At 46.5% G+C, this 19,551-nt stretch overlaps 1 protein-coding gene across 1 annotated transcript in view; it reads right to left on the bottom strand.

The window, feature by feature from the left end:
• Window positions 1-19,551, bottom strand: part of ZCCHC7 (zinc finger CCHC-type containing 7) — a 112,589-nt gene that overhangs the window by 26,687 nt on the left and 66,351 nt on the right. Inside the window, exons 5-7 of the mRNA XM_074932807.1 lie at window positions 10,706-10,746; window positions 9,456-9,581; window positions 7,773-7,943 (exon numbers count right to left, since the gene is read on the bottom strand). Of these exons, the coding sequence (XP_074788908.1) occupies window positions 7,773-7,943; window positions 9,456-9,581; window positions 10,706-10,746 (338 nt within the window). The remainder of the gene's footprint in view (window positions 1-7,772; window positions 7,944-9,455; window positions 9,582-10,705; window positions 10,747-19,551) is intronic.

Here is a 19,551-nt window from a genome sequence, read left to right as displayed (position 1 = left end):
GCCCAGGCGGTGACCCCCGCGCCCAGCCACGCTCCTGGTAACGGTCACTCACGCTCACCCCGTGGGCACTGACTGAAGAGCGGGGGATGCCGCTGGGGAGAGGGAAGAAGGGCAAACCCCCTGCTTTCTGCCCAGGGCAGGGTCCGCCAGCAGGAACGGGCCCTGTCGGCCACGAGGCCACCAGCCAGACCCCGCGGGCTCACCCCTGCGCCTCCAGCTGCACCCCAGCCACCTTCCCAGAACGACAGAGGTGGAAGGAAACCTTCTGGGAGAGAAGAGGCTAACGGTGGCTTACAGGGCCAGGAAAGGTGTCAGGACACAGGGCGAGGCTGCTGACGGCGGTACCCGGGTGTTCCGCTGCTCACAGGGTGCTGGGGGCGGGCAAACAGGCTCGGTGCCACGAAGCACGCCGGGGACCCGGGCACTGCCGGCTGACGGGCACCCGCCGAGCACCCGCACGCTGGTTTTTCCTATGTATAGAAGGAGACATACCCTGCCTGCCACGTTTGCCTCCTCCCTGCCACACCGCCCTGTTTTTGATGTTCTCCCACCCTGGCGGCTGACACTGCAGACCTGACAACACCCACCTAAGTGCCACCGAACCCGCGAGACACAGGACGGTCACAGCGGGGGGTTTTCAGCGTATACATCCGTAACCATAACTGTCTACACACAGAGGCACATACAGATACACGTGTGTATGTGCACATGTTGCCCGACGGGAGCAGCACATGGTCAAACACAGCCGCACTTGAAACTTCTGAACAACTCTGCTACCTGCTCCTCTGACCATCCTCCCGAGGAAAGCACACGGGGTGGAGATGCCACCAACACGACTCCGTCTGAGATGACCCCATGCTGTCTCAGGGAAAGAGACTGACCTAACAGATAATAAATGTATTACCCCAAAAATGTTTTAAATAACTTGGGACATTTTCAAATCGAACTAGGTCAAGTACTGCGAGCTGCCTCATGTTCACTGCTGGACGAGAAGTGTGACTGTGGAGAGTCATTCCAAAACAGACTGTGCACAGGAGCTTGTTCCGCGTCCTTTGTGTCACAGGAAAAGAGAGTGAACTTTCTGGGAAAGACAAATTAAAAGTTTCTTTGAGCATTGAACATATCTGATAACATCTCAGAAAAAATTAGGGAATATATAAATCTTTTTCCCAACCCTATTAAGATCTGCTCTATGAAGGCTGCAGCAGCATTTTCAGAGTATTTTGGAGAACTTTGGGGAATGTTGGACTCATTCAGCCCCAGGCTCAGAGCAAAATCTGTGGTCTGCTCCAGCTCTGATGGAGAGCAGAAACATCCCCACAGGCAGACTGATACTGAACAGCCACAGTAACTTGGTGAAACAACTTCCAGGTTTTTGATAAGTGCCCCGTGGAGGACTCGTAACTCTTCAGAGAACGTGACTGGCAGAGGCACAGACGTACGGGCCCGTTGCTGCGATCCGTTCACGCGGCCTGAAACCATCAGGCTGTGTCAGACCACGCGCCCTGCCCCAGCACTCCTCACACCCACTGCTGGCTCAGTGACTGCGCCAGATGGGTGAAGTTTCTACGTGTCCAACAACCTGTGGATTTATCTTCCTCCAACTGCTGCTGTCTTCTCCAGAACCTGAGCAGACCTTCTACATCGGCTGCATCCCTCAGTCTGCTGCTGATCGCACCAGGTGTCACCTCCTCCTGTCTCTTCTGAACCAAGCTCCTACTGCCTTCCTCACTCTCCTGGTGTCGGCTGGCACTGAGCTGATGAACAGTGCTGTGTTTTGGATTCATCATGGGACTCGGCCTGAGAAGGATGCTGGTAACACACTGATGGTGTCAGGTGTTGCTGAGAAATCCAGGACTTTCCAACTCCCCGTGTCCTGCCCGTGTGCGGGTGCACACGAAGCTGGGGGGACACGGTCAGAGCAGCGGGCCTGGGTTGGCCGAGGGAATGTTCCAGATCATACAATGTCACGATCAGTGTGTAGAGGAGGGTGATCTGGGAAGCTCGCTCTCTCTGGGACTTCCTCTCTGGGTTCACTAGTCAGGAGCAGGCCGGGCATCAGCTGACAGGTGCTCAGCAATCACATTGTGCATCACTTGTTTGTATTTTCTATTATTATTATTATTATTATTATTATTATTATTATTATTACTACTACTACTACTACTACGACCACCATTATTTCACTTATTAAATTGCTTTTATTTCAACCACAAGCCTCCCTTTACCCCTCCAATTTACACCCCCATCCCAGTGGCAGGGGGAGGGCGAGCGAGTGGCTGCGTGGTGTTCGGCTGTCGGACAAGTTTAAACCACAATAGTCAGCTGTTCCCCAGTTCTTGTACTTGAAGAAATGATGAACAATTGTTCCCTAACCACTGTCTCCCATCACAGATAATTCTGAAGCTCTTTACAGATCCTCCCCTCTGTCATCCCTCTTCCAGGCTGAAGAGTCGTAGCTGGGCTGAGGGATGCAGAAGAAGGGACCAACGTGGCACCGAGCTGTCCACTGCTTTCCTGGTGATTCTTGATGTTTCACCAGCTTTTTTTCACAGTTGTGAACTGGGTTTTTTTTGGCATTGTATCTCGTAACTCTAAAATTTGAGTCGTGAAGAGTAATGCTCAGAGCCCATCCCTCCATATGCAGAGATGGAATTATTTTTTCCCCGGGCATTTTATTTTACATTTATTGCCACTCAAGTTCCTCCGCCATTTTGTGGTGCTCTCCCTCTGTTTCTTGCAGTCCCTGGACAGTTCTTCACAGTTGGCTCACAGCACTGACACTCTAAATAATTCAGTCTTCTCAGCAAATCTTGTCACCCTATTGTTCACCCTTTTCCATGTCACACTAGCATATCCTACCTTTATCCTCATTCCATGCCTGTTTAGTTTCCTTAAAAGCTTTTGGTCAGGAACTTTGTCAAATGCCTTTTGGAAATTGCAGATGATGTCAGCTGGATCATGTTTACACAAATGCTTGCTGACCTTCTCCTTTGAAGAACTCCTGAGATTTCTGAGAAGTGGGATTTCCTTTACAAAAGCCGTCAGGAATCGTCCCACGTATATCACACTTACACACCCCTTCCCACACGCCCTGCTAGTGCAGTTCTGGTACCTGGCTCGGTCTGCACATCAGGCTGGCAGGCCTGTGCCCAGATCCCCCTCGGACACACTTTAAAAACTGTCACCGACCCGGCACACAGCACACGGTTACCCACTGCTGTCACCGGTCTGGCTGTTTCACCCCCGGCAGCTGCTGGGTAATTGTCACCCAGTTCTGGTAATGGGATAGTTAGTGGTCATGGGTTAATAGCAATGCTAACGTTCTCTTCAGTTTCAGACATTTTCTGGTGACTCCCTCCACAAAGTAAGACTTTGGCGTGGGAGTGTCCCTGGTCTCTTCCACCGCAAATGCCGGATGCCAAACCCGTATTTTCCGGTTGTTAGCAATAGCCTTACCCTGGCTGAGCGTTCCTTTCACGTCTTGACAGTGTGGGCCTTACGGGCTTCGTGCCCTGATGTGAAGAAAGATTTACAGTTGGCTTTGACTCCTTTGCCAAGTGCTCCTTCAACAGTTTTTTAGTCTCAATTCTGCACTTTCATGTTTATCTGCCAGTTTACGATCCTTTCCGTTTCCTTCATTTGCACACAGACGTCGGGTTTTCAGAGGACACCTTTTGCTTTTCGTGACCTCCCCGATGCTGCAGCCCCACAACCTCCCTTCTGTGCTCTGCAGCTCTGCCATGCTGTCCTCTGCTCCGGGGAGGGGGCAGAGGACACCCTGCTCTTACACCCCCGTGCTCACTGCACAGGTAGCCTCTGCCTGTCGTGCAGAAGTGCAAGGAACTGCCTGGAAGTTTCAAATAAAAGCCTGTCTGATTTAAGGTGGACCTAAATGGGCAGCAAAAGTACATGCTGTGATGTTCCTGATGATCTATGCAGTTTAGGCAGCACTTAAATTGTGGGATGATAGAGGACTCATCATTCTTCACTGACAAGTGCTTTATGAGAACCAGCTTCACAGAACGTGTAAAATAGAAAAAGTGGCAAGAGATGTGATGAAAAAGGACTTAAGATTGCAGCTCTATCTAACTTAAAATTCAGCAGAAAGGGGGTGCAGAAACACACCGTTCAGGTCTTTCAAGTAATAGCGCTGTGTACACACTCGCTGTAAGCAAAAGCACAGCTAGAAGAGGAAGAGCAAATTTAAACTTCTAACATTCAAATACCAGAAGAAACAGTAAACTCCCCATGTGCTGGGCATGGCCGGCACATCCCACGTACACGGTCTATGGTGAGCCCACAACACCTCCCGGCTGTCCCCGCCGAAGCCCTGCCCCAGGCTGCTGCCGCAGCAGGACGGATGGACAGACAGACGCACACAGCCCCCCCACATCTGGAAATGACACCTGAAAGCACACAAAGAATCCATACTGTCTCTGCTAAGCTCCAGGGCCAAACCTCCCCCTGAAACTCAATTATTCCATAATTTTGCGGTAGGGGGACTGAATATAATCACAGAGGTTATGGAACACGAGTTTTACCAGGGAGAAGAGTTATTCAGATAAACTTCTGTATGCAGCGAGGGGAGGAGAAGGCCTTCTCTGCATCTCTTTCATTCTTTGGCCAAATAGAAGAAACAAAGGTAGGGAGAAGACATTAAGAAAGAGATTCAGATATTTCCAAATTTAAAAAAAAAACAGTGTCTGGGGGAATCAAACAGGTGGTTTTGGATGACAAACATTTAAGCTGTATCTTTAGACAGAAGATGAAGTAGGCATGTATGCTGATGTTATCGCAGCTTGCCTTTATCCTCACCTTTTTGTGTTTAATTCAAGGGAAAAAAAACCCCAAAACATAAAAGGTTAATTGCTATGTACAGGACTGAATTTCTGGGACATGTAAAACCATAATAATATCATACAAGGCTAAAGAAAGATAAAAATATGTTTAATCACCCTTGAATTTTGAGCTGTGTTTTATTTCAGTAAATCAGATCAAACTCAAAGGCCTTTGAACTACTTCTACCTTTCTCTTCAGTCCTTACAGCACAACCACTGCCGCTACTGAGAAGCCAGAGAGAAATTAAAGGAAGGGCATGGCAGGTCTTCCACCTGTATTTCTGAAACAGGACAAATCTTCATGTGCAGTCATACCCGAGCCTCCTGCTAAACTGAATCAGGTGTCCTACTGCAAAACTGAATCTAATCGATATTTTTAACGCTCAGTTCAGCACTATGTGTGTATCTCCATGAGAAGCACACACATTTAAAGTCTACCTGGGAAGGGGTTTGTACACACACACAGAAGCACACGAAGACAAGACCTTTCCAAGTGTGGTTTTCTAGTATCACTCAACCTCATAAAGCGATAACATCACTGCAGTATACTCCTGCCTGGTTGTAATCCCACAAATCTTTAATGTTAAATATTAACCTTGAAAATTTTGCTTGTTTTGCCAATCTCTTTTATTCTTCTCCCACACTTCTGATTGCTATGGCATTCAACAGTCTTAAGAATATTAAAGAATGCCTTTGTGCAAAAGTCTCCTTCAGGCTTGTTGAAATAGTTAATATTGCACTGAAACTTGACATGAAATTATTCATTCAGGAAGTAAAAATTTTAAGACCAGCGGTGTCTAGCTTGAGGTACTTCAAAACAGAAGTTGCTGGTTTGTGAATTCTCTGAGCTGTTACAAAAAACCTTCTGTTAATACATATATATGTATATGTATATATATGTATTTTGAAATACTGTATATACATGTATTTTTGAAATACTGAAGCTTCTACTTAGCCTACATGATGTTAGCAATAATTTTAAACGTTTCTCTTCAAAATCTTTAGATTTCTTCCAGAGTCTGCAGTGGTGGTGCATGACATTACATTCCTCACATCCAGAATTCCTGTTAATTAGCATAGAACTGACCTAACTACTGTGTGGTATCATACAGTCACAGACTGGTTTGGGCTGGAAGGGACCTTAAAGCCCACCCAGTGCCACCCCCTGCCCTGGGCAGGGCCACCTTCCCCTAGCCCAGGTTGCCCAAAGCCCCGTCCAGCCTGGGCTTGAACCCTTCCAGGGAGGGGGCAGCCACAGCTTCTCTGGGCAGCCTGTGCCAGGCCCTCACAGGGAACAATTTCTGCCTTAGATCTCATCTAATTGTACCCTCTTTCAGTTTAAAACCATTCCCCCTCATCCTGTCACTACCATCTCTGGTATAAAGCCTCCCTCCGTCTTTTATCTACGAACTTCCACGTAACAACAGCTTTGGGCAGACTGTCAAGAGTAAAACAGTTTCCACCTATTTCAAAATGCATTCAGAAGAACTGAAGAAATATTTTTAAGATATTGTCTATCTTGTGCTTGGTCATGCACTGAAGAGTGTATTTCCATAATGATATAGTTTAAATGATACAAGTTTTGGGGGAAAGAGTCTCAGGCAAATGAAGTCCCACACTTTCCTCCCACCTGTTCTTCAGCGTAGAGCACACACCGTACCTGGACGACCTTTCACGTACTTCAGTATCCTTAGAGTACTTGGACATTTTTAGTATTTCCATGCCTGGTTTTGTGCCAAAGTCACTCATTCATTCATCCAAGACAACTCTGAACGCTCCGCAAAATCTCACAGCAGAACGTGTGCGTGTGTGGGCTCCACCTCCCCGGGCAGAGCGTGAACCCCTTCCCCCGTGTGGGCAGGGGGTGCGCCCCCAGCCCAGCTCCTGCCCAGCCGCTGCGCCCCAGGCACGCTGCCCACGTTACTGCTTGCACCAAGTACTTTCCTCTCTCCAGTGCCTGTGGTGGAGAGGCAGCGTAACACGGCAGAACCAGGAGCTGCAGCGACTGCCAACGGGACCCCGGTGTCCACCCAAGTGGTATGAGCTGGTCTTGGTAAAAAAGTTGGGTTTTGAACGACAGTAGTGAAGGTAGAAAATGCCAGTGTGGTGGTTCCCATGGGATTAAGATAGCAAAATATCAATAATTTCCTCTTAATAGCAGAGTACACAATTTTGCAACTGTTCCACTACTTTACAAATTCCCTTACACTACATACGTGATGGGCCTGTCTGTAGGAATACTGAAGTAGAGAGACAATTAATTTCACCGTTATCTTTCTTCTTGCATGTTCATAAATAATAGAGGACTTCACTGAAAAGCAGGCAGGAACTAAGAAAAGGCACATGAATGTGGCTGTAGACCTGCTTCCTCATAAGCTAATGTCAGATAAAATTTTTATTCACCTATACTTGCATGAGAAATAAAGTCCCCAATTTCCATTTTGCTCATAAAGTATGTTTGCAATGTAAAATACACCACAGTTATAAATGGCTCCCAAACCCATTTAGATGTTAGTTTGAACTTCTAATAACATTTTCATTGACGAATATGTGATCGTAGTGAAAAAAACACAGATCTGGAACTCTTGGAGAACCAGAGTTATTCTTTGCTTCTTGCTGGCACGCTTGCAGCATACCACGTCTCCTAATTTCAATCTCTCTACACCTTCCATTCAATGGGACAGAAAAACTAAACTGGACAAAACTAAAGACTGCGTGTTTACAACACTCTGGTTTGTTTCCTTCGAGCCATGCTTTGTGAAAACCGTGCAGCTGTTAGGTGATGACTAACTACAATATTTTCATGTGCTTATACAAATATGCACTATATAAAACTGAAGAAAATAAGAAAGGACTGTGGTAATTTTAAACTCAGTTTTTGACGGACACAAACCAATAATGACTGAGGTCTTTGCCAGAGGCTATACTCACATCAGCATAATGCCCCTTCATACCACAGCGGTTGCACTCTTTATTCCAATAGGGTCTCTCCAGACATTCCTTGAAATAGTGGCCAGGCAAGCAGCAGTTCAGACAAAAACGTGCTGGGCAGCTGTTGTATAGATGACCTCTTTCTGCACACCCACAACAAGGGGGAACTTTCTGTGGAGAAACCAAAAAAAGAATTACGTTAGGTGAGAATGTCTCAAAAAATCAAAGATGAAAAAAAATCACAAGAAGAAATGAAGAAGAATCCACCCCAAATAAATACCTACTGCTGAGGAACTGCAGAGATGCTATGTTTCATCAAGGAATTAAGTGAAGAAAGACAATGAACAGAGTAAAACTTGACGTTGTAACTTTATAGGCTCCCTGGACCTTCTTGATTCGAACCTTGCATCAGGAGCACTCATTAAATGCCCAGTGTCTGTGTTATTTGCTCAGTGAATACAGCAAAAATAATCATTAAACCAAAAAGTACATTTCACTCAGAGCAGAAGTGTTGGGCAGTCTGTATGAACACATATTTTTTAATTAAATTTAGTAAAAGCAGAAAACCTGAACTGTGTGGTGGGAACATGACGCACAGTTTGTACTGCAGCGCTCTGTGGCACAGACTCTGGCACTGCCAGCAGGGACCAGCCAGGGGGACTGGGCAGGGATCAACTGGGGGGACCGGGCCAGGCCCGCCGAGCCCCGCTGTGCCCCAGCGCCGTCAGCAGAACCGGGGCAGGGAGGTTTTCCAAGGCGGCCGTTGCTCAGGGACGGGCTGGGCACCGGCCCGCTGTGCTGAGCCCCTGCTTCTGACCCCTGGGGTTTTTGTCCTCACTCACTGCACTGTCTTTATCTGGACCCAGGATCTTCTCTTGGTTTTGCCCCATCATCTCCCCCCACCCCACGGGGTGCGTAAGTGAGGGGCTGGCTGGGGCTCAGCCTGACACAAGCCCTGGGCTACGTGCCCTGGCACCCCGACAAGTCAGCACAGGGAGCCACAAGTACATGACGCCGCAAGCCGTTCCCAGGCCACACCTGCACCTCCCCGAAGCACCTTCCCAGCGAGCGTGTGTGCCCAACGAGGGCTTGCGCTGCAGCCAGGCGGGACGCCGTCGCGGGGAGCCTCAGGAACGACGGCAAAATCCCCACACTCACACAACTGCCCCCAGGTCTTCACAGCAGAGTGACTGGTTTTAAACCTCTAACCCACAGACAAACTTCTGAATATTTGGCATCTATCTGAGTTGCCTAAAGCTATTTGCAATCTCACCTTGTCTATAATTTTTAACATTATTCACACCACAGTTCATTATACGATACCAGCTTTCAATCACTTGCTATGGGGGATTTTTGGATCCCATAGGATCTCCTTGAAAAACATTTTCATCTTGAAACTGGTTTTACAATACGAAAAAAAAAAATGTTTCTATATTATAGTTGACTCCCTTTTTGCTCAGTTTATACTTATGGATCGTTTCTTTTACAAAAACAACAAAAGCAATGACCTCCATGAAACAGCTGATTTTGTACAGTAATCTGACCCTGTGCAAGCTATCCTTGAACTGGGAGCAACCTTTCAATAAAAGAATAAACCCCTGAAGCAATGCTTCTAATAGCAAATGCAAAAGAGTATTACAAAAAACCAGCTGCATCCCCAAGTCATTTAGGTATTGCATTTACCTTTGGAGTAGGACAGTTCTTGGACAAATGACCTGGTCTGCTGCAATTCCTACAGGTGACATTTTTATCAGCGGTGTAGTATCGCATACTGGTGTGCCTCACCCTCGCATAGTTGGAGATCTGTGCCTGGGAGACAACACAAGAGAAATCATTCGGGATTCTGTGGTTAGAATTGTAAATCTGTGAAGCGCCCTGCTGGTAGTGTTCAGTTAGGAATCTAACTTTTTATAAGTACAATTTACACATAGAGGTTGGAATGGGGTAGTTGTGTTATAGAGAAACCTGCATTGTCTAAAGAAAAGTCTTGTTCAAACCTCCACTTCGGGACATTCTACTCTGCTGTTTAAAATAGCAGTTATGAAGATTTGCTTTCCCTTAATTAGTCAAGACACTTTTACTCGCTGTGCTATTATTTCATGACAAACTGGAACTTTTCCCAGAATACAAATATAACTAACGTTAATTGCAAATGCAAGTTACACGTTCCCTTGCACACATTAAGGGAAACTTCTTGGACAAAGTACAATGCCATACAAGTCTAGACCAAATCTGCAATTTGCAATTGTAAAGAAAGATTTAAAAAGGAAAAAGAAGAAAAAAAAAGAGAAGCTGGAAACAACCCTCTCTCTCCCAGTGACCTCACACATACTTTCTGTTGTAGGCAGACAGAATTGAATATCCTGCCTTCAACCTTTATTGCTTTTAAATACTGAAATCAGATTTTGGAGAAGGAAGGGAAGAGGTACAAAAATACCATTTCTCATAAGGGAAAGAATTTGTTAATATCCCCTGATCACGTAAGCTTTGCCAAACCTCGGGAAGAGCAATGGAGGGAGCCGACCTTACAGCTGGGGCCCCCTCCCGATGAGCTCTCCTGGCTGCGGCCGCACCTCTGCTGCCCCCGGCCCAGCGGCCCCCCGGGAGCGCCGGGCGGCGCCGCGGTGGGAACGGGACCGAGCTGCCCCAAAACGACCGCCAGCCTCCGAAGAGGATGGGAGGGAGCAGCCGCCCTCCTCCCCGGGAGTCTGCGGAGGCACGACGGCTCCTGGCATCCTCTTCCCCCCGGCTCACGGGCCTGCCCCGACGAGGGAACCCCCTCCTACGGAACGGGAGCTCGGGCTTCCTCTGCCCTTGGCGGGATGCTGTAAGGATTCCACACAAAAGCTACACACGGACTTTTCAATCCCGTTTATCTCGCTCTGCACGTTAACAAACATAAAGAATTTTGGTACAACTGTGTTGTCTGTTACCTCTAAGTCCTTATTACAGATGGACCAGTCCACATCTTCTCCTGAAAAACAGAAATAAATTTAATTATATTTAATTTATAAGAGTATTTTTCTATAATATATTCAACATTATGATTACTGCACTTATTGAAACTGGTAATAGACTCTGAATGTACCAAAGTGCAGGAACTAATTCTGTCTTCACGAAAGGAAAGCTGTCAGTCCCCTTGGCGCCAAATCCGATTCACCCTAAAATCAGCACACGCCCAGCTACTGGGTGGATTTCATTTGACACCATCCTCTTGTCCTGCCCCACTCCCCCCAGGTATAAATTGAGGCAACGATTTAATTTTTTCAGAGTCTGGGACTCTAAAGCTTCCGCCTCCAGCCACCTGCAGGACCTCTGCCTGCGCTCATGGGGAGGCCCAGCTCAAGCCCAGAGGTCGCCAGAACAGGAGCACGTGAAACAAGAAGTGAACCCACAGCATCAAATACACTTTTCCTCCTTGCGAATTCGCAAAACCCCTGTCTTCATCGCGGCTTTCTGACTCTGCACGCCGAAATGACTTTATGCATAACCACAGCAACCAAGACTGTAAGCTAAGTAACTCTATTTCAAAACAGGGTTTGGTAATGTGCAATAAATCAGGACGACACACTGAATTATCAACTGTCACACCATAATCTTCTCACACGCAGCCTCTGGACTGTCAGAAGGAAAGAGAAAAAAAACAAAGAGGAAATAAAAGGCAATAAGCTAAAAGAATTGGGATGCAGTTACAGCTGTTTAAAAATTCTGCACGTCGACGCTGTTTACTTCTCTGTACAGACAGCTGTGCCACCACAGCATCGTTTTCATCATTAAGGGAGGATTCATGTCAGCGGAGGTGTTCACCTTACCTATACTTTTACAGTAACCATTACAAATTACACGCAAATTAATCCCATGTGTCTGCAGACTTTGTAATGCAAACTGTCCCATCCTGTTCCCATAATCCAGATCCGAAGCATCTACATGTGTTATTAACACAAACCACAACCACGTCACGATTTACAAACAGTAAAAAAACAGTAAAAATTTATCCAGCCGGTTTTGACTGTACTATTATTCATTTCCAGTGAAAGGCAGATGACTAGGAAACTTCCACTGTCTGTAGTATCATGTGTAAGCCTTCATTTACTGCAAAAGCCAGTGATTCCAGCTGAAGTGTGTAATGCAGTACCTGGACACAAGGTACGTCACGTGCAGCGGGTGCTTTAGAGCCCGCTGGCTGCTGCTCTTCATCCCGAAGCCGGGGCTGACACTCCCTGCTCCAATCGGAACAGCATGCTGGAGTATTTTTATTTTCAACGCTAACGCCAGCAATGCTAACGACCGTCAGGGAGACATTAACGATGAACCGAAGGCGATTTGAACAACTTAGTGTGGTCCCTAGGCCACGGCACATGTAGCAACGGCCCCTGCAGGACCCCAGCACCGCCCGGGGCAAGCGGCCCTCACCAGGAGGAGGGTGGCCCCGCGGCCACCACCCCGGGACCGCCTCTCCGGGGGCCTCGGGTCCCAGCAGAGGGGACGGTCGGGACAGCACCGCCCCAGCGCTCCTCAGTGTACGGGGTGGTGGGCATGCCCAAGGGAAAATCAGGCTTTTTGGTGTCTAGTCATTAAAAGTGAGGAAACACACTGACATATTTGAGTGCATTATTTATTACTTGGAAGCCTGTTAAGGAAATTCATTCATAAAGAAAAAGATATTTGTAATCCAAAACTCTGCCCTGTGAGTGCCGTGTTTCACAGAAATGCACATGCGGAATGGTTGACAGGTTACAGATCAAAATTACCAGCGAATTAACTCCTGTTAATCATCAGGCATGTCCTTGCTGAGGACAAAAAGTTTCTCTTCTTCACTGCCAAAATCCCCCGCTTCACAGGGGAAAACCATGATACAATGATTTAAATATTCCTAATGCTAGAAACTAAAACTGCTCAAATCAGAAAATAAATACAAAACTTTAGGGTGAATGAAATATTTCAACAAAATATCTCCTTACTTAAACCTGCTGGTGACCTAAAAGCTAAGTCTAACTCAGAACAGGTTGCATAAGGCTTTGTTTTCACTCACACTAAATTTTTCAGACTGAAATACATAGGGAGAGTTACGCCTCTGCAACCAACCTGAAACCTTGCTTTAGGAGACACATAGAAAAACCTGCCACGATCTTCCTTGTCGACCACAGTGCTGGGTCTGGCACTACATCACGCAACAAACGACAAAACTCTGCTCCAGCTGACAAATACCTCCCCTGCCCCCGGCTTAGTTTGCTCGTTTGGATGAAGCGACGTGTGCGGGGGGCACCGCCACTCTCTGGGGCTGCAGGTTCCTCCGAGCTGGCCTCCTGGACACCCCCGCCCGTGGCGACGCCGCCGGCTGCCCCGGGCCACGCTCTCCCTGCCCTGCAGCACCCACCACCGTTGTTCCCCCCAACGCTCAGAGTCTCGCCAGGCCTGGGACCGCAGAGTTGGAGCCGCGCGTCCCCGAGGGGGTGGTGGAGGGTGCCCAAGGACCCTCCCACCCACAGCCCCAACCTGCAGCCTCAAGCCCCTCTGGGGACTGAGGGGGAGATTTTGGTCAAAGCACAGCTGTAAAACACATATGATAATTACGGAAAGTTTCCGTATTTAGCAAAGGCTGGTACGGTGACACCTGCCACCTGATGTTTTCCAAGGCCAAGCAGCACAACGTTACAGCATTTCATCCTTCTTTCAGACGGACCCATGCACAGAGGGTGGATTTCTGCCTCAAGGAATGGGGCTATGAGTACTTTATTTTAAGAAAGCAGCAATTTGAAAACTATCTCTGTCAAGACTTTCCTTTTTTTTCTGTGGAGAAGCTGCATGTGCAAAACTCAAGATTACTTAAAGAGTCCTGTGAGTTTTCACAGTGTATGAATAAAATGTTTCCAGTACATCTTCAACAAATTGGTGCTTTTACTAGCATCTTCATTTGTTAAAAGCAATCTCCTTTTTAAGTTTATATTAATTTCTATAGTTCAGCTAAAGAAAATACTGCTGACTTTGTCACATAAACTTCTTGTATTTATACTCTGAAAAAATGGTTTTGTCAAATTGCAGAACAGGAAAGAAGAGAAGGGAAAGAAGAGGATGCAAAACATACACCGTTTAGATGAAAACGGAAGCTCTGTGCAAGGTTCTTCCTTTATAAAATATTGTGCCTTGGCTGTCCTGTGCCCCCATGCAATAGGATGAATGGTAAGCAACAGCTTTGCCTTTATTTAAAGAAAAATTTTGAAAGATCATTGAGATTCACATGTATCCCTCCACCAGCATGAAAATGTAAATTTCTGAGCAGCGCTCATGGTGAAGCCAGATTTAGGACACTGTTCAATGTGCATTCAAGCCTTCCCTCTTTCATTCCAGAAAGGGAGAGGAGGGGAGGAGGGAGAAGGAGGACCAGCAGTCAAAACCTGAAATTGCCCGGAGGAACAATCCGTTTCCACAGAACAAAAACCTGACTCAGAATAAACAAAAAACTGCTCAGAAGATTTCCTTATCTGCCGTACCACCGACGATCCCAGCGGCCGAGCAGCCCACCCCAGCACGGCGGGGCGCAGACGGGCACAGAGTCTGACCCACCAAAAGTCACATTTTTATTCTGCTCATCGAAGCTGGGAGGAAACATGTCCCTGTTCTCCACGCAAGTTCAGCCTGTCCTGCAAAGGTTTATTTCATTACTGCACCTAACTGCACAAACTGTACAGCCTGCACGTGCAACTTTGAAAATAAACCACTAATTGTTCTAAAAGGGGAAGGCAAGTGGTGTCCCACTCTTCCTTCTAATCAGAAAATACATGCAGACATGCATTTTATTTAGTTTATTTTACAACCATTTCAGTGAAACAGGCCGCTTCAAGCTGTGACGGTACGATATGTGGCCTGAAGGGCAAATATGTTTCAAAGCTGGGCTTTAAAAATTGGATTTTGACTGCTAATTAATATAGCACATTACAGAATAGAGAACCCTAATTACATTCTACTGTAAGACTTCTGTGGCAAGGACTGTTTCAGACATATCTCTGAACAGTATTTAGCATGTCAGGGCACAGCTGCTGCTGCTGCTACTGGAGTAACAAATAACTTCTAAAAATGATAAGCCTTAAACCCCTAAAAATTATCTACATCTGTAAGAATTTCACATTGTGACATTTTACATAGATCTGAAAATTCCTGTTTATGTTCGAACCAGAGTGACTCAAGTAACATAATTTGCTGTAATGAGTTTCAGATTTTTTGTGCTCCAGCAGCCCTTCTTCCAAAACACAAGGAACGGAGCTGTGGAGTGGTAAGAACCCAGCAGTGTCCCAAACCAGAAATCGAGATAGCCTCCCTACATCAGACTGTGCAAAGCACAGGAATTCAGGTTTCTGTGTGCTAGGAGGCACGAAACACCTTTCTCTTCTAGAAGGTGGGTTCCACGTACCCATGTACACGTGGGGGTGTCACTGGGGTTGTGAGGTGAGGGACGTCTGCTCTGCAGCCACCGAAGACTAGCTGGGAACTGGAAGGGGGCTGCTCTCCTCACGCCACCCCACGTTCCTCTGCAAGCCGCGTGCTGGCACCGCGCCGCTCGGGCCGGCGGGCTCCAGAACATGGTTGTTTGGAGGGAGGGAACCGTGGGTCTGACAGACACCCGGCGCGGGGCTCACAGCTCCGTCCAGGGACGCCCCTCACGGACCTGTGTTGGGGTCCCTGGCTCCACCCCAGCACCGACAGCTCCCCCAGGGCGCAGCGGGCGAAGCCCCTTCTGCATCACACAGACACTCAAATTCACCCCTGGGCAGAGGGATGGAATCCAATGTGGTGTTTTTCTTAGGCACTTCTAGGGATTTCTAAAATTTGCTTTGATGAGAAAAAGGTGATTTACTTAAAAACAAGACACCTGCTGTTATAATGGATTACACGTCAATATCTCTTTAACGCAACTTTAAAGGAAATCCATAAACTCCCACAGAGAAATCAGACGGTGTAATCATTGACAGAAGTCCGATCTGAGAACTGTTCTCATGGCAAGGGCTCTCCTGCCTCTCCCCTCGATATCTCATACGTATATACATGTGCAGTAATATACACGGTTTTGTCAGTGAGAAAATACCAGCAATACTTTATTTTTCGCAACCTTTATCTGATACAGCATGACGTTTTTGAAAAACATCACAAAATCGGAAAGGCAACAGTGAACAAACCACAAAACTCAAACCGTTCTGAAATAAAATGTAAGAGGCTGATTGAAGCAAAGGTAGCACTGGCCAAAAGCCTATCAGAGTTTAAAAAGAAAAAAACCCCCACACCTCTGAGCGGTCCTGCATAAGTGAGAAAAACAATCCCAAGACCTATTAAAGTAACTTTAAGCAAACTTAAGAAGCCATTACCCATGGGAGAAGACTGAACCGTTACTGCCAGAGAAGAAAAGTCTGCTGGCTGGGGGGCACGACACGGTATTTATAATCCCCAGGCAGCATGTTCGGCGGGGGCCCGCGGCAGGGCTGGAGCTGCAGTTTTCAGGAAGGTCATGAAGTTCAAGACGGGTGAATTAGGAGCACTTAACCAAGGAGAGATGCGCACTTTTGATGTTTAAAGCAGACGTTAAGAAATTCAAAAATCGGCCAGGTGTTAGCACATTCTGCCTGCTTCTACCCAACGTCAGGCATCCAGCCCTGCGCTTCAGCCGAGCAGCTCCTCTGTGTCGCTGAGCTGCTCGACAACGTCTCTGGCGACAAATCCTGCACCTTCTTCCAGGCGTTTGCCCTCCTGCACCCACCTCGACTCCGTACGTGCCTATGGCCATCTGTAGGCAGGATGCTTCACACGCTAAGTGGGAATAAAAATGTGCAGTGAAAAAAGCAAAAGATAATGTAATTCTGTAAACCGCATTCTTGAGGAATACGGATACTACCGGACTGCTAAAGTGCACAGACACATGTTAAAACACAAATACATAGTGTGCCTTTTCTATTATGTAAGTACGCATAATTTTCTGTTTTCTGTCTCATGCTATAAACACTGCTTCCTTTAGTCCTGACCACTGCTAGTAACGTTAATTCACAAAACTCAGTGGCTCATGATTTTCAAAGCTTAGTGCAACATTTGCAGAACAAAGTAGGTTTTTCTCTCTTTTTGGTGGGTACAAGTATGGGGACCACAGGAACAGTTAAATTCATGGCATGGTTGGTCTACCACACAGTCGGGGGAATTCTTTAAATAGAGCCTGTCACTCTCTTTGCCCATCAATGGGATTTCCTTCTCAAACTGCTGATTCGTTCAGGTACACAACAGAGGAAATTTCAGTTAACCTTTGTTTCACCCCGGGGAAAAATCTGTCTGAAAAGTATAAAATGAATAGATTAAAAAAAAAAGAAAAAAAGAAAGAAAAGCTGCAGGGTTATTCTTCCTAGTGTTCACAGCAGTCGAAGTTAAACAGAGAAAAGGAGGCAAACATGAACATTTTATTCCCACCAGAGAATAAGGTATAATATATGATTTAGAAATTCCATTGTCTATACTGTGATTTCTAATTTAGCAAAGGAAAGACTGAACACAAATCTATTGTTCTCATTGAGTGCATCAAGAATTCACTTTTTGACTATTTCCTATATGACTGGAAAAGGAATAATAGGTTACTTTGAAGAGAAAGCCTTTTTAGCTGTTTGATTAAGTTGTCTTAAATACCTTTTAGATTCCAGCAATCCTTGCTGAAGAGAAAAATAACAAACGCTAACTCAGAATTACACGTGAAAAGATGCATACAGAGATAAAATCAAAAGTACAGTCATGAAATAAAGGGAAGTTTCAGGACAGATTACAGCCAAAAATGGCCTTAGACTGTTCTAAGTTATTCATTAAAAAACCTTTTTTAATAAAAACATTAAAAAATGTTTTGAGATACAATTATAATTTCAAACCAGGAATAATAACGCTGATGTTCTAGTGCCCCCGATCTGGCAGCAGGCCTGTCGCGCTCACCAAGGGAGAGTTCCTGCACCCCCAGCCCGTCCCTGCAGCACCGGCAGCGCCCAGCCGGCGCGGGCGAGGCCCCAGCATGGAGCACGGGGAGGTCTGCCTGGGTTTAGCGCCCGTGGGAGAGACATTCTGGAATTTCTGTCGGGATCAATAGGATGCCGAGAATTGGTTCTGTAGCACCGACTTCAACATCACGGGGATTATTTCTGTATTTAAGTGATGGTTATTGCGCAGCAGATTTTGTCAGTGGCAACACAACACTTCATCGAGGAAGGTCATGAGGGAAGCCGGAGGCTCTGGCAGCTGTATAACCACGCTGAATCCTCATCTCTTCATCAGCCCTTGAAGAGTGGTATCTATTGCAGTTACCAGTGTTAACTATTACAGTCCTGACAGTAACCGGTGCACGCACACCGCTGTGATGGTTTGTACAGTCCCTTCACACGGGCAGCTGACATGGTCCTCCTCATGGCCAAGACTGGAGCCCCAAGAGTGCTGCTGCTTCACTCCTCAACTATCACCTAATAGCAAATCTACAATTGCACCTCAGCCATCTGTTTTGGCAACATACTACCTCTTTTTCCACCAACCCAGAATGAAGGAGATATAAATATAAAAGAGGGAACAAAGTCCATGGAGTCTGATTCTACTGAGGCTTGCGGTGTCTGATCTGGCAAAGTCACCGTGCCTAAAGGCTGTGTCAGAGATGTGCCAGCAACATTATGGAGAGGAACCCAGATTTAAGGCTCCGTGGAAATGATTCGTTAACACTTCAACTCAACCACAAACCTAGAACCATCAGCCATCAGCCGTATCCTGGAAGACCAGCACGGCTCTCTTGGTGACGCCATTAGGATGAGACGTGGAACTCAATTCCTGAGTTTGAAGAATATTGATATAGACGAATATCTGAAACTTGTAAGGCTTACTTGGGGCTCTTAAATGCCTCTAATTTTCCCCTGAAATTCCAAAAATCTTTAACCGAGAAAAAAAATGAAAATCAGATTTCAACACAGGCTAACTGCTGGTCTTTGGGTACGGGGCAGAATTTCGGTTCAACTTTCTCTCATGCTGATAACCTGGCCCACTGGACAAAGGCGAGCTAAATGATCCTGGTTCAGACAATTCCTTCCCACCCTTCAGGTCGGACCAGGCTGCCATGGGGGAGGAACAGGAGAAGAACCACCATGTGGTGCCCGGGATGCAGCAGACCCAGGGTGCTCACGCCAGAACAGCTCCGAAGGGGGCAGTTTCGGTGCTTTCACGTCCTTTTCCAGGGAGCTTTCAAGAAACACTGCTGTGACTAACCTGTCTCTAGAGAACAAATTATAGGAACAACTAGACATCGTGTCTTGATTTTGATTTTTCTTAAAAGAAGCAATTTATAAATCAGTGACACAACCAGACCTAGACTGTGGCTATAGCTTTTCGAGTTTTTAAAATATTGCACATCATGTGGCAGCTTCACAGAGACGAAGGAGGAAAACCCTCAACATTTCCAGAGACACAGCTGGAAACGTGAGCACCCTTCTACTAAGGTAATGCTACCAACAAGGCTCACAGGTTTCAAAGTTAGTACAGAGCTCTAACATGATGAGGAACAGTCTAAACTGACAGCAGAACAGCAGAGAGGCGTTTACAGTCTTTACCTCCAGACGAAAGGAGTCCCGGATCAAACCGGGATGCAGGGCTTTGCGTTACCCCGAGAGCAGAACTGAAGTCTGAGCTAATGCTAGTAAGGAGACCTGGAACAGATGAAATCCCGTTGGATATATCCTTAGTTCCTATTTTTGCTCCTCCTGAGCACTACAGCAAAGATGGAATAGGAGACACG

This window comes from Athene noctua, chromosome Z, assembly GCF_965140245.1.
Source record: "Athene noctua chromosome Z, bAthNoc1.hap1.1, whole genome shotgun sequence".
Classification (NCBI taxonomy): Eukaryota; Metazoa; Chordata; class Aves; order Strigiformes; family Strigidae; genus Athene; species Athene noctua.
The sequence above is the reverse complement of the archived record's forward strand: the minus strand, read 5'-3'. Positions and strand labels throughout refer to the sequence as shown.